This window comes from Scardinius erythrophthalmus (genome assembly GCF_964197995.2).
Source record: "Scardinius erythrophthalmus genome assembly, chromosome: 16".
NCBI classification, from domain to species: Eukaryota; Metazoa; Chordata; class Actinopteri; order Cypriniformes; family Leuciscidae; genus Scardinius; species Scardinius erythrophthalmus.
The window spans coordinates 35707012-35730850 of record NC_138236.1 but is presented as its reverse complement, the minus strand read 5'-3'; the positions used below and the strand labels follow the sequence as shown (position 1 = coordinate 35730850).

At 40.5% G+C, this 23839-nt stretch overlaps 2 protein-coding genes across 2 annotated transcripts in view; one reads left to right on the top strand and one right to left on the bottom strand.

Moving 5' to 3' along the window:
* Positions 1–7123: 7123 nt before the first annotated feature.
* tpbg (trophoblast glycoprotein) lies at positions 7124–9779 on the bottom strand. The gene has a single exon (XM_081388232.1). It carries the CDS (start codon positions 9300–9302, stop codon positions 8157–8159), a length of 1146 nt encoding a protein of 381 aa, XP_081244358.1. The 5' UTR covers positions 9303–9779; the 3' UTR covers positions 7124–8156.
* Positions 9780–16058: 6279 nt separating this feature from the next.
* ibtk (inhibitor of Bruton agammaglobulinemia tyrosine kinase) overlaps positions 16059–23839 on the top strand; it is a 47578-nt gene continuing 39797 nt past the window's right edge. The window contains exons 1-2 of the mRNA XM_081388082.1: positions 16059–16212; positions 22710–23516. Coding sequence (XP_081244208.1) covers positions 23193–23516 — 324 coding nt within the window. The 5' untranslated portion in view covers positions 16059–16212; positions 22710–23192. The remainder of the gene's footprint in view (positions 16213–22709; positions 23517–23839) is intronic.

Here is a 23839-nt window from a genome sequence, read left to right as displayed (position 1 = left end):
CAGCAAATGCAACTATGAGGAAAAGAACAAAAACCCTCAAACAAAGATGTCTATGATGACAATGCTTTAATTGTAAAGAAAATGATTAATTTAACGTCTTTAAAGTTAAAGACGCAGGCAGTGGTCAGTAAAGGCTAGAACCAGAGTGATATTATCTATACTAGTCGTTAGTCTACGCTATAAACTGTGAGAGTGTCAGGGTTACAGTATGTTTGTTTTTGATCTGTTTCCCTGTTTTGATCATGTTCCTTTGTTCAGTTTCCATGGTTTCCATCATTATTAGTTCATTGGTTTCAGCTGTGTGTCATTTATTAGCTCGTTTCAGTTTGTTTCATTTAAGCCTCACCCTTGCCTTCACTCTTGGTCCAATCTCTGTTATGTTAAGATGTGTTTGCACTGCCTGTTTGCTTGCTTTTTGAGTATGAATTAAACTTACTAGTGTTTTGTGAGAACCTGAGTCTTCTGTCTTCAGCTTCCCTGCATGCATCGTTACAGAGAGTGGGTAACAAACATTTCTAGACAGCTTACTTCAGAGAAGATCCACAGAGGCTTTGCAACCGTAATGAGTGTGCCAGATTATGGAATGATAGAAGATCAAACAGTAGCCGCGTTTCCATTACCCTTCAAATTGCGCAAATTGAAATTGCGAATTGAAAATATGCTTAATGGAAACACGTCAATTTCGCAAAAACTCCCATTTATCGCAAAAAAAGTTGTTACGCTCTCATGAGGTGGTTTTTCAGGCAATTCGAAAAAGGAATATTTCGCAAAACTGCAATGGAAACAGTTTTTGCGCATTTACAGTCACCTGACTTAAACGCGGTGTGTTTGAAGTCCATGTATAGCTACGCAAATAATAATAATTTTATATTATTTTATTATAACATTTAATAGGCTATATTTAGAAGACGCTTTTATGCAAAAAAAGGAACAAATCTGAGTGTGGAGCGCGCACTGCATGGCAAGGAGGCGCGGGCGCGAACACTTGCATTTTCCTATCAACAGTGGAAACAACTTAAAATACTCTATCATTTCTGATCATACAGAAAATAATAATACATTATTCTCAACTACTTTTATTTGTGTAAACAATAACAAGAAAACGCTGTGCTTTTGTAAAATAAAAGAAACAATCAGACACACTTTCATGATCTCCGTAAACTGGAGGGCGAAAACTGAAACAAAATATAGCCTATGTAGGCTAAAGCTTGAAATGTCCACTTTAAAACGAACAAATTTGAATCGAAAGCTAATACCTTCTGATTATGTAATCCGTATGAAAGGTGCATTTCTCTCTAAAAGCGCATCTGCTTAACAGCGGAGATGGAAATGTGATTTTAGCCGACACTTAGAAAACAATAGTTTATTAATAATATTAATGGCTCTTCTCATTCAGGAATTTGGATCTCATCTAATTTGGCCTTAGAAAACCAGTAAAATCGACGTTTTCCATATTAATTTGTGAATATTTTAAATGTTTAATAAAGGGGAAAAAAGTCATAAACAAAAATCTGAAAATTCATCGATATTTACTTTTTTCGCAGCAGTTGGTGTAGCCAGTTCAAAATAAAATTTTGGTGTTCAACTTTGCGTTTTAAAAAGACAACAACCGTTAATTTTTCGTTTTTCAATTAGGGGTTAAAAAAGGAAAACCGAATGGACACAAAAGTAGCCGACATGGATTGTTTGGACAGAATACAAGACAGAATTCTTTATTAAATTCATAAAAGAAACAATAATTAGCCTATAGGAATACTGGATTCTAAATCTCAAAGAAATGCCACAATCAAATCCTCGGAGCAGAAATGAGGGCGAAACACCCAGAAACTCCTTATATGTGTCGTTCGGGGTCTTTCCATGCCATTAATGCTTGGATAACACGCCACGTCTCCTTCCATTAATAATAATAATAATAATGTCTAATGCGGTGGCTGTGATATTATAACCAACGTCCATTGCCGTGATTTTTGGAATGACTTATCGCGAGAGAAAAAAGGACGTTTTACTGTGCGTTCACACCGAACGCGAATAGCGCGTCAAATTCGCGCCTGCCGCGTCTAGTTATACGCTTGACCACTTTGTGTGCATTCGCGCGTCAAGAGCGAAATTGACGCACGTAAAATCAAAAGTTTGAAGCGAAATTTACACGCGTCAGAAGCGAAAGTTTCAAAAGTTTCGAACCCCGTTGGCGGGCATATTTTTACAAGATGTCTGTTGTTGATCGGTCATTTATCGAGAGAGTCACCGCTCTGTATTTGCTCTGGAGAGCAGAACAGCGGCGTAGGGATCACCGTCGCCGTATTTGGGTCCACCAGACCCTTCGGAGGCGAACCCAGTTCGGCGAGTTTCATCATTTGCTCCAGGAGCTGCGCCTGGATGACGGCCGCTTTCAGCGGTACTTCCGCCTGTCCCGCATCCAGTTCGATGACCTGCTGTCCCGCATCGGAGCGAGGATCACCCTCCAGGACACTAAACGCCTCATTCGCGTCGCAGGAATTTTTACGCGCGTAACGCGTCTTTGCATTGACTTAACATTGAAATCACTCGCGCCTGACACGCTATTCGCGTTCGGTGTGAACGCACCATTAGTCGCATAACATCGGTTAATGGAAACGCCGCCATTTCGCAATAGTTTTTTTGCGATATTTAAATAATAGCGCAAAACATTTGCGCAAATCTGTAATGGAAACGCGGCTTAGTGAGAAGCTAGACTTACTAAGTGCTTCATAGTATTTTATAATCTATTGATCAGTAATTAAGGGAGGTGAGGAGGAGTACAGGAAAACAATGAAGGACTTTATGGTCTGGAACAACACACAACCATCTCCACCTTAACATCTCAAAAACTGAGGAGATGGATGTGGATATTAGGAGGAGGAGGACAATCAATTCCGATCACCATCCAGGGCATTGAGGTGGAGATGGTCTCCAGCCACAGTGAGCACACTTTGGTGAGCAGCTCGACAACAAGCTGGACTGGAATAGCCACATGGAGACGGTGTACAAGAAGGGTCAAAGCTGACTTCATTTCTTACGGAGGCTGAGGTCATTCAACATCTGTCGTCCCCTACTGTGCAACATCTACTCGGGATGGGTAAGAGTACTCAAGTACTCGTTCGTGACAGTGACGATCAATCATGAAAAAGATGATCGCACTAACTTTAAAAAATATATTTCTCTCTATATTTTTTCTGATTGGTTATTGCAGCATTTGGAGTGGTTCCTGAGGTCTGATTGGTTAGCATTAGACAGCACGCCTTCCAGACCGGCAAAATAAAGTGAAACTGGACTTGAAACGCACTGCAGTGATGCCTGGAGTCACTTTATTCATGAAATGCAGTTAAGTGCAAGAAAATGCCCATCCCTAACGTCTACCTACCAGACAGTGGTGGCCAGTGCTGTGGTGTGCTGGGGAGAGTGTGCCCGTACAGGAGACAGAAACAGAATCAACAAACTGATTAAGAAGACTGTCTCTGTTGTAGGGACTAAATTCTACACGGTCCAGCAGGTGGCGGAGCGAAGAATACTCTCTAAGCGGAGATCAATAATGAACGATTTCTCACATCCACTCCAGGCCCTCGGGTGATTACCAGCAGCACCTTCAGTCACACACTGATCGCACCAACGTGCAAGTCTGAGCGCAGCAGGAAGTCCTTTCTATCAGACAGTTTAATGTGCTATGATAACATCATTTGCACATTCTTATCTTAGTACGTCAAAGCTCATTTCTTATTTCTTGTTAATCTTTATATATCTTTCTTTTTCATTTTTATATTGCAGATCAGTACAGAGTCAGAAATGACTTGTTTGTAATGTGTGGTGCTGTGATTTTGTGTGTGTGTGTGTGTTGAAACTGCCATGACAATGTAATTTCCTGTAAAGGATCAATAAAATATCAGCAAACAACCAAAACAACAACATTCTTCAGAACAAAACAGGTAGCTAATGAAGCGACGATTCAATTTGGGTAATATGCTCAAGTTTTGTGTTAAGGAGTTTATGGAACCTACAGGACATCACACCAGTAATGCATTACAGTAATCTAGTCTTGAAGGCATGAATGCATGAACTTTTCTACATCAGCAACAGCATGCGTTTCATAACTTAGCAATACTTTTAAGCGCAGCCTTACTTCCGGTCACGTGAACTCAAGTGGCCAAGCCCAAAAAAGTGGGTATTTTGACAGGTCCAGACTTTACATATCAGTCAGATGACGTCCTCTTCCAGTGGGCGTGAATAAGCTGCACTATGGGCCAGACTCTGTGCCATGTCCCCGCTTTGCGAGCCTAGGCAAGCCCTAGAATGAAATAATGAAAGGGAATGTGAATCTCATGCTGCAGGCTATGTATTCCTGGTTAAACATTCAAACTAAACGGACAGTAAGCGCATCGATTGGAAAACAGATGACAACACAGTGAGGACAAAAGCAGCTGGGAGTGATGGGAGGAGAAGCAGATTCTACTACAGTGTCAAAAGACAAAGTAAGGGGAAAAAACACTGAAATATGCAATGCTACTTTCATCTATTTGGAGTCCAGGGCCCGTATCCCTAAAGATTCTGAGAATCCTCTCAGAGAGCTCCTAACTTAACCTAAAAATTCCTTGCCAGGAGTTTTAGCTTAGAAGTGATTCCAGAACATTTTCAGTGAACTCTGAGCAAGGAATGGATGGAAAATCCTATCTTAGTGAGGAGGTGTGGTTGACCCCGTTGCTAGGTATGAGTCATCATTTCAAAAGCCGTGATTGGTTGATCCTACAAGTTTGATGAAAATGAACTTTTGGTGATAATGAGCAAAGGATGTACCCTCAGATCAATAAACATAATTATACACTCTAATCTTATGCAGACTGTAATTGTAAATATTTCACATTCAAGAAAATATCTGAAAAATGAATAGTAAGCTGTAGGGGTTATAGCCTAACATTAGAATCTAAAATATGTGAAAACTTAAGCTCATTACACCCTGTTCAAATATTGATTCGTGTCTTATTTGCTCACATTAATATCCTAGCTGGCATATTTTGTACTTTCACTCCCATATGGACCCCATTGAAAACAAGATGGCCTATCTCAAGGGGCTGTCCTTAATGAAGTAGAAATTGCAACGTTACAACTCAGTGTGGTCTTAACGAGGGTAACACGGCTCAGCTTTTATCAATGTCTGTGATTGCTGGCTGGCCTATTTATGAAGGCTTGTTAACAAATATCCTACAAACACAGAAAATGGAGAAAAAAAGGAATCGCAAGCCGAACTGGACTGAGGAGCAAGGTTTGTTGCTGGCCCAGTTGGTGAACGAACATAAAGGTTGCCTCCTCTGTTGGCCATTTTGTGCAGCTGCTTAGGGGAACTCCTAAGCCACTAAAAGTCCTCTTCCCTGCTCTTAGCAGATCTCGCCTTAGGAGCCCTTTTAAGCGCTAGGAATCTTGAGGAATAGCTTTTATATTAACTGGGATTTGCGTGTCACTTTTAGGGGAAATTCTAAGAAAACGTCATGACTCTGAGAATTTTCTTAGAATTTGGCCGCTAGGAGCCACTTTTTGCACAAAAATTCTTTAGGGATACGGGCCCAGGTTTACTATGCACAAGGGGTTATTAAGAGGATAGCAAAGTGAAAGCACCCCCCCCCCCCCTCCTTCCCTCCCTCTTTAAAGGTTCTCTTGTACAACAGCTTTTATGGCTCCATCCAAATTACACCTGCTCTACCAAGCATGTCTGAGCTACGTAACTCAAACTCATTATTAAAAGTCTGCCGAGAGTCACCTGCCGCACAGAGAGTTCATAAGTTCGAGATTGTCACCGTGGAAACGTGAGATAGCAAGCACCTGTTCCTTCCCTGGAGAGGGGCGACCAAGCCCTTTCCTCCAGGGAAAGAGAGAGGAATCCTTGGAGTGTCATCGGCTGCCAGATTAAACTGAACACAAAGAGCCACATTTGATGCAGCCATCAAGCTCTTGCTCAGACCAACGATGTCAACAATCCATCAAACAGTTGGAAAGTTGTCATTAATGCTACACTAGGCCACAAACATACTATGCAAGTACACATATGTGGATGCTTGGCCCATTCATTGGAGGCACATGATGCTGTTTGTTTTAGTTCGGTGGGAATATACTTTCAGGTGGAGTTATTTTCAAATGTGGCATTGAAACAGATGAACTTTACCTTACTCTGGAAGATGTTTGCCTGCATAGATCAAATGGCAATTGCAATGCCAAGGTCAATGGTGCAATTGCCAGTTAACACACATACTGATGCACTGCATTCCTTGAATGCTAAATGTGTTTTGGACGGTTAACTTCATGGACCTGATCAGAGTTCATGTCACGACATCCAAACCAGGAATATGGTTACAATTCGAATCACTATAAAACTACAGACAAAACAAGGCCTTTGTTAATAAATATTTCATGTTATTGAACACAAAATCATTATTATTATTTTTTTTTTTTTTTGGCAAGCTACATCACAATGATTTTTTTTCCCCCATCATTCAAAGATAAATGAGAGCAGAGAATTTTTGGGGTCAAATGATGAATGGGAAAAAAATGTATATTTTTGCTATTGTTTGTGTGGGCCACAAAAGTAGCTCATATGGCACTCAGCTCAGGTTCTGCTACCAGTGTTACACTGAAATCACACCATCTGTAACATTATTTTACAGCATATTTTCTTATTGTTGAATCTCAAACCACTGCCTGCATGTTATGGACAGAAAAGCCAATGAATCCAACATATGAGAGCATAGCTTGTGTCTCAAGTCAATGTGCAATGCTGTTTTTAGTTGTGTAGTCCAACATATTAGCAAATGCAACAATTTAAATTAGGTTTTTTTTTTCATCAGAAATTAATTGAATCTTTACAAGTGAGTGTTGTGTAAAAGATTGAAATGAGGTGGTTTCGAGGGGAGGGACAATGCGACGGTAAAAAAATGAGATAGGATGCAAACAACACATTTTTTTTTTTTTTTTACAAAAACAGCCCTAAGGGGCTTCAAAGTTTTCTGATGTTGGCTGAAAAAAAAAATTGTGTATCAGAGATAGCAAAATGATTACACTGATAAAAACGGAAAAAAAATAAATAAATAATTTTTCAAAAAAACATGCCCAACAAGACCAGGGTATGTGCATTAAGAAGTCCATTTTAATTTCATGCTAACTCATGTGCAGTGCTTCACAAGCATAAACATCACAAATAACAAGCTAATAAATGCTGGCTATTAGTTCTGTTTCTGGAAATGATCAGGCATGATTAGCGTTGCATGAATGTCTATAATGTTTGTCATTTTAATATAATGCGAGGATCCGCATTAGGCCTCTCACAAACAGATGTTTTTGATTGTTATGCAAATCTCTTCAGCTTCAGCACCTTGAGTAGATGTAAGGTCCTGTTTTACTGTGGTCTATCCTCACAGCCTGAAGGATAATAAACAGTTTTGCAAATACTATAAAACAGTCTTCAATGTGAAACTGGGTATATGTGATAGACCTATTTACCAGATAATGTAATCAAGTAGTGGTTATGAAGTGTCATTAACTTTACGCACCTCTCTAAACCTAAAAATCACTGGACTGGAGAAAAAAAGATCAGTGCAAGACCTTTAATTCAACAGGGCATCCCGAGAAAAAAGTTGATCTATGTCCAGTCAACAAATGTAAATATAAAACCAAATAACTCATCATAAAAAAGTGGATATTGCCATAATTTTACATCAATGAAAAAATACTTAAATACATGCATGGCAGTATTTTTTTTTTTTTTTGCAGAAGAAATTAATTAAGCTATAAAAATAACATTAAACAATTACAGTTTGTTCAGACATTTTGCCGGTTACTCTGTAATCAGAATTTCGGATTTCATCAGAAAAGACAAACCCATCCACAGTCCCATCATCCATTGTATAAAAAAGGGAAATATGAATTGTAAATGTTCTTGATTCATGCATCACTGGACAACATTATAGCAACACACCAGCATATATGATTGAGCTGAAGGCGAGCATAACAGGGTTGATCCTTGCAGAATCCAGTTACCGTCCTATCCGACAGAAAAGAATGCATGTCACAGCAAACCTCTACAGTTATATATGTATTCATGCAAAGCTAGAGTCAGATCATTGCGTGCCAGTTGTGCAAGCCAGTTTTCCAAGAATGTCTCGTCACACATCGGAGTTGAGGCTGAGGTTGGCTAGCCGTGGGTCTGAGTTGATCTCGTATCTGTAATGGTATCCCTCCATATGATCTCTGCACGCGTCTCGGATATTGTAAATCCACTTCTTGATTCCTTTCCTGTTAAGGTAAAGGACCACGAGGAAAATGACCCCAATGAGGGCAAGAACCATCCCCAAAAACACATATGAGGGCTCCAGAGCACGATCCATATCTCCATTGTTGCTCCAGCATGGGATATGTGTTTGTTCTAGATGTAAAAGTGGTGCATTTTTCAGTTCTTTTGGGTAAGAACAGGTCAAGTTTAATTTGTCCACCACAAAGTCATGTCTCTCTAACCAAATCAACATGTCCTCGATGTGGCAATCACAGCGCCAGGGGTTTCCTGAGAGACTGACTCGCAAATCAGGGATCAAACTGAGCTCCGCCAGGGTCACGTTTGACAGGAATTTTAACGAGTTGTCTCTTAAGTCCAACTCTTTAAGTGCAGGATTCACAAATGTCTCATTCCCGAATGAAACAAGGGTGTTGTTCCTCAAATCCAAAACAGTTAAGTCTGACAAATCTGTGAATATGCCCTCCGGAAGGATCACCAGGTTATTATTGGACAAATCAAGATGGGAAACTTTAGATAGGCTGCGTTTGAAAATAACTGCAAACACACCCATGTAGGAGTTATTGTATAAGGATTTGCTGAGGTTTAAAACCTCAATCTTGCTGTCTTGAGGTAAAGCCTCAACGTTAAACTCTGAAATCCTGTTGTTGCTGAGGTCTAGTAAACGCAGACTTGGCAAGTTTTTAAACACCATAGAGTCCAATTGCTCCATTTGGCTTCCAGACACATAAAGGTGTGTTAAATGCTCCAAGGGCTTGGGGAAAGATTCATTGTTCAGAATCCTTATATTGTTTCCACTGAGGTTAAGTGTGGTGATGTTTTCTGGAAGGGGTTGTGGGATGGAGCTCAAGTTTTGGCTAACACAGTTCACCACTGTGCTTTCGCACGAGCAATGGGCAGGACATAAAGATAAAGATGAGCAGGAACACGTCAGGATGAGTAAAACACAGAGAGTCAGGTTACACATATTCTTGTGTTTCCCCTGAAGTTGAAGCAAACGCAATAATCCACCATTGAACATTTTGAAGCGATATAAATCAAACTGCGTGAAAGCAATTCTCTCCACAGAGATGAAAGGAACGCGAACGCGCTTCTCAAACGACCGTTGAACGTAAAGTCTCACATTTTTCTTTGTTCTTTCATTCAGGATGAGCTTCCTTACCTCCTCAGTTCCAGTACAACGCAAAAGAGATGAGATGGATTTAGTTCATGTGCATCAAAACCGCACGTTTCTTCAAGTTCCAAATATGTTTCTCTTCTTTTCATGAGTTCCACCAAAAGTAACGTTAGTGCCCAAATTCTACGAGCGATTCCTGTCCAAAACAATACCGATTTGTTATTAAAGGTCTTGATATGTTAAAAAGGGCACAAACCTATGAACGTGTTTTCGTCGCGTTTGTTGAGTTATTCTCGGGGCTCGTCATCTCAGCGTCCCGACACGCTCGCGCTGCTCGCGGTAAATGAGTCTCCCCCGCCGCTCCCTGAATCCACACTGAACGCTATTCACCGGACTGTACCATTAGACGCGTACGGGGGGCGTCGAGGACCACACACGTTACCAGCAGCAGAGTTGTGAAGTTTTCCAGCCAGGTGGTACATTCTTTTCGAGGGAATGTAGGCTACAAGTAAATAAAAACATTCTTGGCATAAAACACTATAAACACGCCACGAGTACATTCATTTAAATAACTAAATATAGTTATGATATAACAAATTGACATTGTAAATACAAGTAATCATAACGGGCGAGGTGTTATGTATTTAAAGTCCCCATGAAATATTTTATTTTTTATTTTTTGGCTTTTAGTGTGAATATGTTAGCATTACTGTTATCTATAAACTAGTGTGCTCTAAAATAATTGACAAAATTAGCATTTCAAAATGTACAGTCTCTCAATTCTGCCAATATGGATCAACGACTTTGATGACATCCGCTGTTCGAAACCGCATACTCAATGAGTAGGTACTTAATTTCAATAAGTACTTACTTAACGAGCGCTAAAAGAGTAGGTACTTTATAGCCAGATCTCGTTGAGTATGAATGCGAACCCGGGCATCTGCCTTGTTGACGTTATCATATGTGACCTATGACGCGTATCACATGCCCAACAACTTAAAATATTTGAACGACACGTTTAATTCATCTGTCTGTAAATATCTTGATAAACTTACTCATTTTGTGGTCTTTTTGAAGAAACTGCTGCCCATTTATTTTGTGAATACATTTAGGGTTGATTTAAGTTCTTATATTTAACCCTACTAATGTGACCCACCGTTTTATCTTTTTATCCGATATTATTTATTTTATTACGAAACCCTAAAATTGTCATCTCTTAAATATGTTGTTAATTTCTTTATTTTATATCCAAACATTTTCACCCACAAGCAAAAGTGGCTAACTGCTTTATGTTTTCCTTTTTTTCTTGTTGAATTTAACTCTCGTTTCATCCCTCAGGTCTAGGCCTATAAATAAATAAAAAAAAAAAAAGTTCTTTTTTTTTTAAGTATTGTAATTAATAATTTAAGAATATATATATTAAGAAATTCAACCTTGTAGGTTCTTTTTTCCTGTGTATAAAATCTCATATTATGTATGCAAACCCATGATATATATATATATATATATATATATATATATATATATATATATATATATATATATATATATATATATATATATATATATATATATATATATATATACCTCATAACATAACTCAACAGCCCTACCTAGAACGGTTTTCCTCAGCGTTTGTAATGTCTACACAAAAGGCAGGTGTGCGAAGGTTCGGCTTTGGAGAAAACTGTTGATTTTATACTTGAAAAATTTAAGTATCATTAATATTAAAAATTAATATTACCCCAGAATGAATTGCATTGAGGGGCTCATAAGGGCAGGTGGAGTGATGGAGGGTCTTGTAAGGGCAGGTGGAGTGATGGAGGGTCTCATAAGGGCAGGTGGAGTGATGGAGGGGTCTCATAAGGGCAGGTGGAGTGATGGAGGGTCTTGTAAGGGCAGGTGGAGTGATGGAGGGTCTCCTAAGGGCAGGTGGAGTGATGGAGGGTCTTGTAAGGGCAGGTGGAGTGATGGAGGGTCTTGTAAGGGCAGGTGGAGTGATGGAGGGTCTTGTAAGGGCAGGTGGAGGGATGGAGGGGCTCATAAGGGCTGGTGGAGTGATGGAGGGTCTTGCAAGGGCAGGTGGAGTGATGGAGGGGTCTCATAAGGGCAGGTGGAGTGATGGAGGGTCTTGTAAGGGCAGGTGGAGTGATGGAGGGTCTTGTAAGGGCAGGTGGAGGGATGGAGGGGCTCATAAGGGCTGGTGGAGTGATGGAGGGTCTTGTAAGGGCAGGTGGAGGGATGGAGGGGCTCATAAGGGCAGGTGGAGTGATGGAGGGCCTTGTAAGGGCAGGTGGAGTGATGGAGGGTCTCCTAAGGGCAGGTGGAGTGATGGAGGGGTCTTATAAGGGCAGGTGGAGTGATGGAGGGTCTTGTAAGGGCAGGTGGAGTGATGGAGGGTCTTGTAAGGGCAGGTGGAGTGATGGAGGGTCTTGTAAGGGCAGGTGGAGGGATGGAGGGGCTCATAAGGGCAGGTGGAGTGATGGAAGGTCTTGTAAGGGCAGGTGGAGTGATGGAGGGTCTTGCAAGGGCAGGTGGAGTGATGGAGGGGTCTCATAAGGGCAGGTGGAGTGATGGAGGGTCTTGTAAGGGCAGGTGGAGGGATGGAGGGTCTCATAAGGGCAGGTGGAGTGATGGAGGGGTCTCATAAGGGCAGGTGGAGTGATGGAGGGTCTTGTAAGGGCAGGTGGAGGGATGGAGGGTCTCATAAAGGCAGGTGGAGTGATGGAGGGTCTTGTAAGGGCAGGTGGAGTGATGGAGGGTCTCCTAAGGGCAGGTGGAGTGATGGAGGGTCTTGTAAGGGCAGGTGGAGTGATGGAGGGTCTTGTAAGGGCAGGTGGAGTGATGGAGGGGTCTCATAAAGGCAGGTGGAGTGATGGAGGGTCTTGTAAGGGCAGGTGGAGTGATGGAGGGTCTCCTAAGGGCAGGTGGAGTGATGGAGGGTCTTGTAAGGGCAGGTGGAGTGATGGAGGGTCTCATAAGGGCAGGTGGAGTGATGGAGGGTCTTGTAAGGGCAGGTGGAGTGATGGAGGGGTCTCCTAAGGGCAGGTGGAGTGATGGAGGGTCTTGTAAGGGCAGGTGGAGTGATGGAGGGTCTCATAAGGACAGGTGGAGTGATGGAGGGTCTCATAAGGGCAGGTGGAGTGATGGAGGGGTCTCATAAGGGCAGGTGGAGTGATGGAGGGTCTTGTAAGGGCAGGTGGAGGGATGGAGGGGACTCATAATGGCAGGTGGAGTGATGGAGGGTCTTGTAAGGGCAGGTGGAGTGATGGAGGGTCTTGTAAGGGCAGGTGGAGTGATGGAGGGTCTTGTAAGGGCAGGTGGAGTGATGGAGGGGCTCATAAGGGCTGGTGGAGTGATGGAGGGTCTTGCAAGGGCAGGTGGAGTGATGGAGGGTCTCATAAGGACAGGTGGAGTGATGGAGGGTCTCATAAGGGCAGGTGGAGTGATGGAGGGGTCTCATAAGGGCAGGTGGAGTGATGGAGGGTCTTGTAAGGGCAGGTGGAGTGATAGAGGGGTCTCATAATGGCAGGTGGAGTGATGGAGGGTCTTGTAAGGGCAGGTGGAGTGATGGAGGGTCTTGTAAGGGCAGGTGGAGTGATGGAGGGTCTTGTAAGGGCAGGTGGAGGGATGGAGGGGCTCATAAGGGCTGGTAGAGTGATGGAGGGTCTTGCAAGGGCAGGTGGAGTGATGGAGGGTCTCATAAGGGCAGGTGGAGTGATGGAGGGTCTTGTAAGGGCAGGTGGAGTGATGGAGGGTCTCATAAGGGCAGGTGGAGAGATGGAGGGTCTTGTAAGGGCAGGTGGAGTGATGGAGGGTCTTGTAAGGGCAGGTGGAGGGATGGAGGGGCTCATAAGGGCTGGTGGAGTGATGGAGGGTCTTGCAAGGGCAGGTGGAGTGATGGAGGGTCTCATAAGGGCAGGTGGAGTGATGGAGGGTCTCATAAGGGCAGGTGGAGTGATGGAGGGTCTTGTAAGGGCAGGGGGAGTGATGGAGGGGTCTCATAAGGGCAGGTGGAGGGATGGAGGGTCTCATAAGGGCAGGTGGAGTGATGGAGGGTCTTGTAAGGGCAGGTGGAGTGATGGAGGGTCTTGTAAGGGCAGGTGGAGTGATGGAGGGGTCTCATAAGGGCAGGTGGAGTGATGGAGGGTCTCATAAGGGCAGGTGGAGTGATGGAGGGTCTCCTAAGGGCAGGTGGAGTGATGGAGGGTCTTGTAAGGGCAGGTGGAGTGATGGAGGGTCTTGCAAGGGCAGGTGGAGGGATGGAGGGTCTCATAAGGGCAGGTGGAGGGATGGAGGGTCTCATAAGGGCAGGTGGAGGGATGGAGGGGCTCATAAGGGCTGGTGGAGTGATGGAGGGTCTTGCAAGGGCAGGTGGAGGGATGGAGGGTCTCATAAGGGCAGGTGGAGGGATGGAGGGTCTCATAAGGGCAGGTGGAGTGATGGAGGGTCTTGTAAGGGCAGGTGGAGTGATGGAGGGTCTTGTAAGGGCAGGTGGAGTGATGGAGGGGTCTCATAAGGGCAGGTGGAGTGATGGAGGGTCTCATAAGGGCAGGTGGAGTGATGGAGGGTCTCCTAAGGGCAGGTGGAGTGATGGAGGGTCTTGTAAGGGCAGGTGGAGTGATGGAGGGTCTTGTAAGGGCAGGTGGAGTGATGGAGGGTCTCATAAGGGCAGGTGGAGTGATGGAGGGTCTTGTAAGGGCAGGTGGAGTGATGGAGGGGCTCATAAGGGCAGGTGGAGTGATGGAGGGTCTTGTAAGGGCAGGTGGAGTGATGGAGGGTCTCCTAAGGGCAGGTGGAGTGATGGAGGGTCTCGTAAGGGCAGGTGGAGGGATGGAGGGGCTCATAAGGGCAGGTGGAGTGATGGAGGGTCTCCTAAGGGCAGGTGGAGTGATGGAGGGTCTCCTAAGGGCAGGTGGAGGGATGGAGGGTATTGTAAGGGCAGGTGGAGTAATGGAGGGGCTCATAAGGGCAGGTGGAGTGATGGAGGGTCTTGTAAGGGCAGGTGGAGTGATGGAGGGTCTCCTAAGGGCAGGTGGAGTGATGGAGGGTCTCGTAAGGGCAGGTGGAGGGATGGAGGGGCTCATAAGGGCAGGTGGAGGGATGGAGGGGCTCATAAGGGCAGGTGGAGTGATGGAGGGTCTTGTAAGGGCAGGTGGAGTGATGGAGGGTCTCCTAAGGGCAGGTGGAGTGATGGAGGGTCTTGTAAGGGCAGGTGGAGTGATGGAGGGTCTCATAAGGGCAGGTGGAGTGATGGAGGGTCTTGTAAGGGCAGGTGGAGTGATGGAGGGTCTCCTAAGGGCAGGTGGAGTGATGGAGGGTCTCGTAAGGGCAGGTGGAGTGATGGAGGGTCTCGTCCATGGCACCATCTCCAGGATTCAGCTCTGGGCTCCTCATCCTCAGTGCTCACACCAGTCTGCTGACATTTCAGATCCTACAAAAATGCACAAACATAACACAAAAGCAGTCATTTCAACCACACAATGTCATTTGATTTCAGTATTATTTAGAAGACAAAAATGTTTTTTTTTTTTCCACAAATGCCGCCATCATCTTCCCTTGCAGGTCCTGCTACACCACAAAAGATCTGCAGCAAATGCACAGAAATCAAGAATCAGAAAAGTGCTGTAATAGCTCTGTTTGAAATTACAATAATTAAAATAAACTACAACTTAGTATTTAAATAGTTGTTGTTATTCATTTCTGTAGTATACTCACTCAAAGCCTTTGATGGCAGCATTCAGCTTCATGAGCCACTCTCCACCGGATAAACACACATCTGTTCATCTGTCCCTGTAACATCCAGACAAGATTTACATTACCTCTGATTTATGAGCTCAACACTACATTTACATGTTGAGGTTGTTTAAATTTTTTATCCAACATAAATGTCCCTCAATTTATCAACAGTAATGGACAAATAAAATAGATAACTTGTGTTTATTACTTTATAAACACGAGTACTTATTTTTTTACATAAATTATTTTTGCTATTGAGATGACTTGGAATAAAGTGCCCAACCTAAATTCACCTAAATTAAGTTTTGATATAATCAATAAAGAAAGGCAGGGTACTATATTATATATATTATATATACTATATTAAATAAGTCAGTACTGAAGAGGTACTATAAACTCTTCAGCTTCAATGATAGCCTAATAAAAAAATAATAAAAGAAAAAAAATGGTAGTCTAAAAAAAAAAAAAAAAATATATATATATATATATATATATATATATATAAGGATGATGTTTCACTTTAATAATTTTCCATTCTAATCACCGCTATTAATGCACACTTATTCGTGCAGAGAGATTTCCTTCTTTTAAAAAAAACATACCAATTATCTGGTTGACGTGATAGTCATGTGACTCCTGTGGAAGGTATGCCCCGTAAGCCCCGCCCACAGCGCCTACGCAAGAGAGGGGACTCCCTTGCCAACTCGCTAGTCCGTCTAACAAGCCATGGATGCATAATCATAAATTACTAGAGTGCCTCCATTAAAATGTGTGTCAAGTGCAAGACTGGTTATATACTGCTAAGTCTTTTACATGTCGAACTGTCCTATCACAAATAACAATACAAGGCTGCAAGGTGAATTGTCCAATAAAATGTAAGGATTCTTGTCTAATGGGCCAATCAGAATTCGTTTTACTCTTGTGTGCCTCCGCCTCTAGATCTTACTTAATCGACTAGTATCTTCTGCTGCAACATATTTACCGCAAAACACCAGTCTTTCCTTTAAAGATGTTTCTCTGGATCTGTCGCATAGGGAAAAACACTAACATGGCCTTTTCTTTCATCTAGCGTCAGGTGAGTGAGAGATATCAGCGCGTTGTCGTTTAATCTGGCAGTCTTTCAGTACATAGTTCAGCCCAATATGGTTCATAAAAATATGATGATGTGTCAGTGACTCAGAACAGAGACTTCGTCACACATCTCATATGTCCTGTTATTGATATTGACGAACTGTCCCGTGCTGTAACGAGTTCATTTTCACCACATATTAAAGCTTGATGAGTGTGTAGCTTGTTTGTCCCTGACTGACATTACATGAGAGGTTTGCAGTCTGCAAATGTAAACAAACGCTTTCAACAGACTTATTTGTTCAAATATGTGATTTTAATAGGTTAAAGTATTGGATTTTGGATTTAGGGTCACAAAGTTATGAAATATCCAGAAACTGATGCAAGACTAAGGCCATATTTAACTGGTGGAGGGATTGGGAAGGTGTCAAACTACAGCTCTGCCAAGTGAGGCACTTGATTATGCTGGGCTGTTTCTTCAACTATGTGCAATTTTGATTATTTTCATTAATTAGTTCACAGATTAACATTTTTCTTTTCTTTTTTTGTTATGGTCACATGGTCATATAGAAACTTTGCATTATTTTGTCATTTATTTTACTACTTTTCTAATGCTTATTTTGTATAGATTTGATCCTTTTTTACGGTGACGCATTGCTGCCACATACTTATTATTTTTTCCCCTCAATTATGTCGTAATAACGAGATCTTATGTCGTTTTAACGACATCTTTTCTCGTAATAACGAGATCTTATGTCGTTTTAACGACATCTTTTCTCGTAATAACGAGATCTTATGTCGTTAAAACGACATCTTTTTCTCGTAATAACGAGATCTTATGTCGTTAAAACGACATCTTTTTTGCCCTTATAAGGACATGTGTCATGTACAAAATATGCCTTTATCCACATACAATTGAAAGCCTATCGCGCCTTTATCACACATTCAAAAAGCTTAAGCAAATAGTAGCAGCCCCCAATCATGCAAAATTAATCAATGAGGCCCTTTTTAAAAATATATTTTATATAGGCTAAGTTTTTTTTAATATGATATATTATATAGGCCTAATAAGATTTATTTTTGTTAATAGGCTATATCTTCATTACCTAGAGATATAATTAAACAAAAAGTATTCAAAACACATCTAACAGAACATAGCCTGAGTTGTTTATTTTTTACAACATTGTGTTCTTATTTTGTTTAATTAACGAAATGTCAATCTTCGTCTTTATAAGAAGATAGCCTACAATAAAATACAAAAATCTTCAAGATGTATAACGGATTGTCACCTTATAAACAGTCCTTTTTTTAATGGAATAATACACCCTTATAATAAAGAAAACGCTTCAGTTATAAAGAATATGAACGCAATGCATTTAATTATACATTAAGCGTTTTCCTTCCCTTTATTATAAAGAAAATAGGTGGCTCTTAACGTGTCTTTCTATGGGAGGGTGGTATTGCGGTGCACAGCGAATATTCAATGCATTCAATGAAAATATTCAATGGTATTCAATGCAAAACAAAAATGAAAAATACAATTAGCCAATAAAATAAACAAATTATTGTGGCATTAATTAGCCCATAAACAATATTTATTTTAAAGTCTAAACGAATTTGTTTAAAGAAAAACACCAGCTTTGGGCGTTTATCTGTAGGCTAAGTGTTTCAGCCGCCCTTTTCAAACTGGCGCAATAAAATGCAACAGAATTTGATTAGTTAAACATGAGGAGGATTATCTGTCTGGCATGACCGCTCGCTCTAACGTTAACCTAGATAAATGTTCGCTATTATGAAGCGCATATCCAGTGTTTGTGCGGAGTGTGGAGCGCGCACTAGACATGGATGAAGGCGCCGGTGCCATCACTCGCATTTTCTGTCTCGCATTATCAACAGTGGAAACAACTTAAAATACTCCATCATTTCTGGTCATACAGAACATAATAATACATCAGTCGCAACTACTTTTATTTGTGTAAACTCACAACAACAAGAAAACGGTGTGCCTTTGTAAAACAAAATAAAACGAACAGGGCGCGCTTTCATGATCTCTGTGAATTGGAGCGCGCCTCAAAAATGAACTGAAAAACAGTGTATAGACAAGCCTCACAGACATGAGAAATATAACTATAAAGTTAATAAAAAAAATTCCCACCAACGAAAAAAAAAAATCCAATCGAAAGCAATACGGTAGCTACTATCTGATTAAGTAATCCTGTCCGTAATAAAGGCGCATCTAGGCTACATTACAGCGGAGATGTATGGAGATATGTTTGCAGGCAGCCTACACTGATTTAGAAAAGACTAGTTAATTAATAAACAATTAAAATGCTTCGTTATTTTTTTCAGATACATTTATTATATCATTAGCCTACTTTTGCTGGTGCTTTGCGGCGAGTTTTATGCATGCGCTTGAGCGCGGAATATAGGCTATATAGCCTACATGCACCCAGGATTGAATATAAACGTGCGATTAGTCCTAATTGCTTAAATTAATGACTAGAAAAATCCTTTAGTCTATGGCAACTCTAATCAATAGCCTACATTTAATATTTGACATTATTTTATTAGTAAGTATCCAGCTCGTCACATTTAATTAGCTGAGTTAGCATAATTAATGAACTAATAAAATAATAAAATAAAATTTAAATTAAAATACTAACCATATATTTCTATATAGCATTGCTTATTCCACCACACAAAGGACTGTTTATAAGGTGACAATCCGTTATACATGTGAAGATTGTAGGCTGTATCTTGAAGATTTTTGTATTGTATTGTATCTTCTGTTATAAAGGCGAAGATTGACATTTCGTTAATTAAGCAAAATAAGAACACAATGTTGTAAAATTTTCTTTTAGATGTGTTTTGACTACTTTTTGTTTAATTATATCTCTAGGTAATGAATGAAGATATATATAGCCTATTAACAAAAATAAATCTTATATATAATATATTATATTAAAAAAAAAACTTACAGGCCTATTTAAAATATATTTTCAAAAAGAGCCTCATTGATTAATTTTGCATGATTGGGGGCTGCTACTATTTGCTTAAGCTTTTTGAATGTGTGATAAAAGCGCGATAGGCTGTCAATTGTATGTGGATAAAGGCATATTTTGTACATGACTACACATGTCCTTATAAGGGCAAAAAATGATGTCGTTTTAACGACATAAGATCTCGTTATTACGAGAAAAAGATGTCGTTTTAACGACATAAGATCTCGTTATTACGAGAAAAGATGTCGTTAAAACGACATAAGATCTCGTTATTACGAGAAAAGATGTCGTTAAAACGACATAAGATCTCGTTATTACGACATAATTGAGGGGAAAAAATAATAAGTATGTGGCAGCAATGCGTCACCGTACTTTTTATATAAGACCAAACCTAATCTTAAAGTATGACCTATAAAATGTATAATAATTAGTACATTTTATTACTATTATTACCGCAACAGGGTCCACTGTTGAATATTGTTTGTGGACAAACTAATGAGGTAAAAAAAAAAAAAATCTATATGACCAAAAGTGTTCATAATTGAAGAAACATGTACAATTTTACATTATTAAATCAGATAATATTTTTAGACTACATTTTCAAAGTGTGTTGTCTAGTCACAAATAAAGGCACAACAGAAGTGCTTTAGTATGATGTAGGGGTTGCACAGACTTGTCGACTTTAAAGGCGCAGTAAGCAATTTCTGAGAAACTCTGCTGATATTTGAAATCACCAAAACAAACACGCCCCTAGTCAACAGGATCACACCCCGTTCTTGATAGCTCCTAATTCACAAGTTCGTTATTGCTGCATCCGAACTCGCATACTCTCTTGAGTGTACTTATTTTGAATAAATTACTTCACGACCATTAAAGGAGAACTCCGGTCAATTTTAACATTGAGCTCATTTTTTTGTAAATGTGGAGTGCTGTCAGTACAGAGAACAACGACAAAAATCGGTGTTGCCTACACTGTGTTATCCTCTTTTTAAAATTTGCACCCTGTTGACTTGAATGGGGCAAGTTTTAAACCTGCTTTTAGACTCTTAACATCCTTCTTTCATATCTTTCACATCTACTGCAGTCAGATTCACCGTGTTCACTCTGAAGGAATCACTCAACATGGCTGTGCACTTGTAATGACACATCAAGGATGTTAAGAGGCTAAAAGCAGGTTTAGTACTTGCCCCATTGAAGTCAACAGGGTGCAAATTTTAAAAAGAGGATAACACGGTGTAGGCAACACCGATTTTTGTCGTTGTTCTCTGTATTGACAGCACTCCAAATGTACAAAAAAATGAGCTCAATGTTAAAATTGACCGGAGTTCTCCTTTAAAACAGTATGTTCTATTTAGAATGAGTGTGTGTAGTATGAATGTAATCTGGACGTACTACATTCGCCATGTTGTCATTATCATGTGACCTACCAGTACCAGTTACGTCGCTTCACTGCCATTCACAAATCCTCTCCCGTGGACTCATAAGATAGTAAAGTCCATCGTATGCACACTTCAAAATCTTCCTGGAAGAAGTAAGGCATCCGGGTACTTTTTTCATACCCTACTCTTTTATGAGTACTGTGAATTCAGACATACTACTTTTGTCACATACTGTCTTTCACCTACTATATAGTAGGGAAGTATGTGATTTCAGAAGCATCTCAACACAGGCACCTCCCCCCTCATGAGTGGACACGCCCCTTACTGCTGTTTGACTACAAGTGTGTTTTCGTACTCGGTCCGATCCACTTTCAACAGCGTTTCTCAGAATACTCTTGCTGCACCTTTAATGCTCTGCCATGATGCTTTAAGCATTTTTGACACTAACAACATGGCCGCCTTGCAGAAGACTACTGACAGAAGACCTTCAGACTTAGTGTGCCATATCTTTTCTAGCTGATCGGACTTAAGGTTTTCGTATAAATGACAATCTAAATGCCCAAAAATCCCATAGATTTGCTTTGACTATAATACTAATACTGTCCATTAGAGGGGGCCACAGGAGAAGAGATCTTTTAAGTCAATTTTTACGCTCCATTTCCATCAGTTAAAATACAAAAAAGAATAGAAAGGAAAGCACTATAATAATATCTAATTTACCGTCATCATTCAGCAAATATGGATTTATATCATTTAAACAAATCTTTAAATATATCTAATAAAAATGTAATCTTAGAATCGCACGATCAACAAACTTTAAAACCTTGATTTCAAACTATGGTGCACTATATCCAGTCACCCTCAATGTCATATTCATTTCTTTTTCACCGTGTGCTATATGTTAAATTAGTTATTTGAAAAAAATATGATTCCCAGTGTGCTCAAACATACCTGATTACTGAGAGCCCTTTTGGTTACAGTGTTCACTTCATTTTTTATTAATAATTTCTTTATTTGTGAAAAAATAGTGTAATAGGATTACAGAATCAAGAAGTTGTCATCTAAAAATCTATAAGTCTGTTTATTTTACAGATTTATTTTTTAAATCTTAAAATTTCACATTATTTCTAATTGATTACACATTAAATAATAAAAATAAATATAAATAGCCATGTTTATCAACCAGCTGGCACCCTATGGCAAGCCGTTTTAGCTTAAATTGTACCCAGCCTTACTCGTCCTAAATGCATTTTTACTAGTAAGAATTCAATTAGAGAGCTCTACAATTCAGTTCTTACTAGTAACAATTACAATTATAGAGCTCTCTAATTCAATTATTACTAGTAAGAATTACAATTTCAGAGCTCTCTAATTCAATTATTACTAGTAAGAATTACAATTACAGAGCTCTCTAATTCAATTCTTACTAGTAACAATTCCAATTAGAGAGCTCTACAAATGAATTTTTACATTTGTAAAATGAATACATTTTACATTTGTTCAAATGAATTTGTAGCGCAGAAACTTACTATCAATGTTGTCCTGTTATTTATCAAACAATTAGCTTAAAAATCAAAAAGATCTGTTGTATATTTCTTTCTGTTTTTAAAGTACCTAAAACCCACAGCTTTACTATAAGTAGAGAGACACTGCACAGACAGGTAGGTTTAATATACGCACGCAATTGTTCTCACACTAATGCATTCAAATAAATGTAATCTTACTAGGTGCTACTTTATATGTATGTCATTTAGGACTAGCTGTAAGAAATATAACGACCCATATACAAAGTTACTGATAAAAATAAGCTGTTATGTCAGCGCAATGGCACTGTGGGCATCGTTCTGTCATATGCCCAGCTCGAGGTTCATGCTTCTCAAGCCAACATCAAACTTTAGCCTCTAGTTGCAAATTGTGGCATGTTGCAAAGCATTCGCATCTCTTGTGTTTTTATTAAAAACGTCATCAGCGATTAGTCAACGTCAACTTGACTTTAATCACATTGCCTATCGACTTCAAAAATTCTGAGGTCGTTCAACCCCTAGGGTGATGTGCAGCTTAATTTGAGTTTTGGTGGGATTGTTGTTGTGGATATTAATCTGAAAGACATTCTCTCTTTTCAGGCACATTTTGCAATTATGGAGGCTTAAATGGTGGAGAGTTTTGGGGGGAAGGAGCCTTTCCCCTCAAAGTGGATGGACTTTTTGGCTGGACAGTACAAAGAACTGAAGGATTTGCCTTTTGTAAAATACGATACACACATTACAGGTTAACTTATTTTTGAGTCAACTGGAATATATTTGTATGATTTTGTACAGAATTTTATTTTTATTTTTTCTTTGATGCAAATGATTGTTCCAAAGGTTTTGTCGAGTGTGTTGCTGAGATGGTGGACTGAGATGAGGTAGATCTTCTCTCCGGGGCCGCTAGGGTGCTGTGGAACCTCAACACACGCACAATTCTAGCGCCCTGAAATTCACAGCAAGGCTAAACGTATTCCCTGTTTTTTCATTCTGTTTTCCTTAATTTATTGCTAGAAAGTGTGAGAAATCTAAGCTCAAGCTTGTGGGTGTTTCGGATAACTCTGGTGTTGTAACTCAGCTAAAATGAGTCTGGGAAGCCCAGACTGCACACCGAAGTGCCGTTCTGAAAGGCACGCCGATGAAGTGATCGCCGCTTTGACCAGCGGTTCGGAGGGGCGTCTGCGGGGCTTTCTCTCTGTCCACTGTCACAACGCAGCCACCCTGCGGGATGAGTTTGGGCGCACGGCTCTGCACCTCGCTGCCTCCCTGGGGAAACGGGACCTGCTTCAGTGGCTCCTGGACCGTAAACATGCCGACCTGCTGGCGAAGGACAAGGAGTCTGGGTGGACCGCACTGCACCGCAGTGCCTTCTATGGGCAAATTCACTGCCTCATGACACTCATCAAGGTGAGAACTGGTTCATTAACCTATGCCAATATTAGCGAGATGGGTGACCAATGGCCAGTATAATGTCAATACACATTTTAAAGGAATTTAATGAAGTTAAAGGGATAGTTCACCCAAAAATGAGAATTCTGTCACCATTTGCTCACCCTCATGTTGTTCCAAACCTGTATGAGTGTCTTTCTTCTGTTCAGCACAAAAGAAGATATTTTAAAGAATGTTGGCGTCACCCATTGACTTCCATTGCATTTTTTTTTTTTTCCTACTATGGAAGTCAATGGGTGACGCCAACTGTTTGATTACCAACATTCGTTAAAATATCTAAT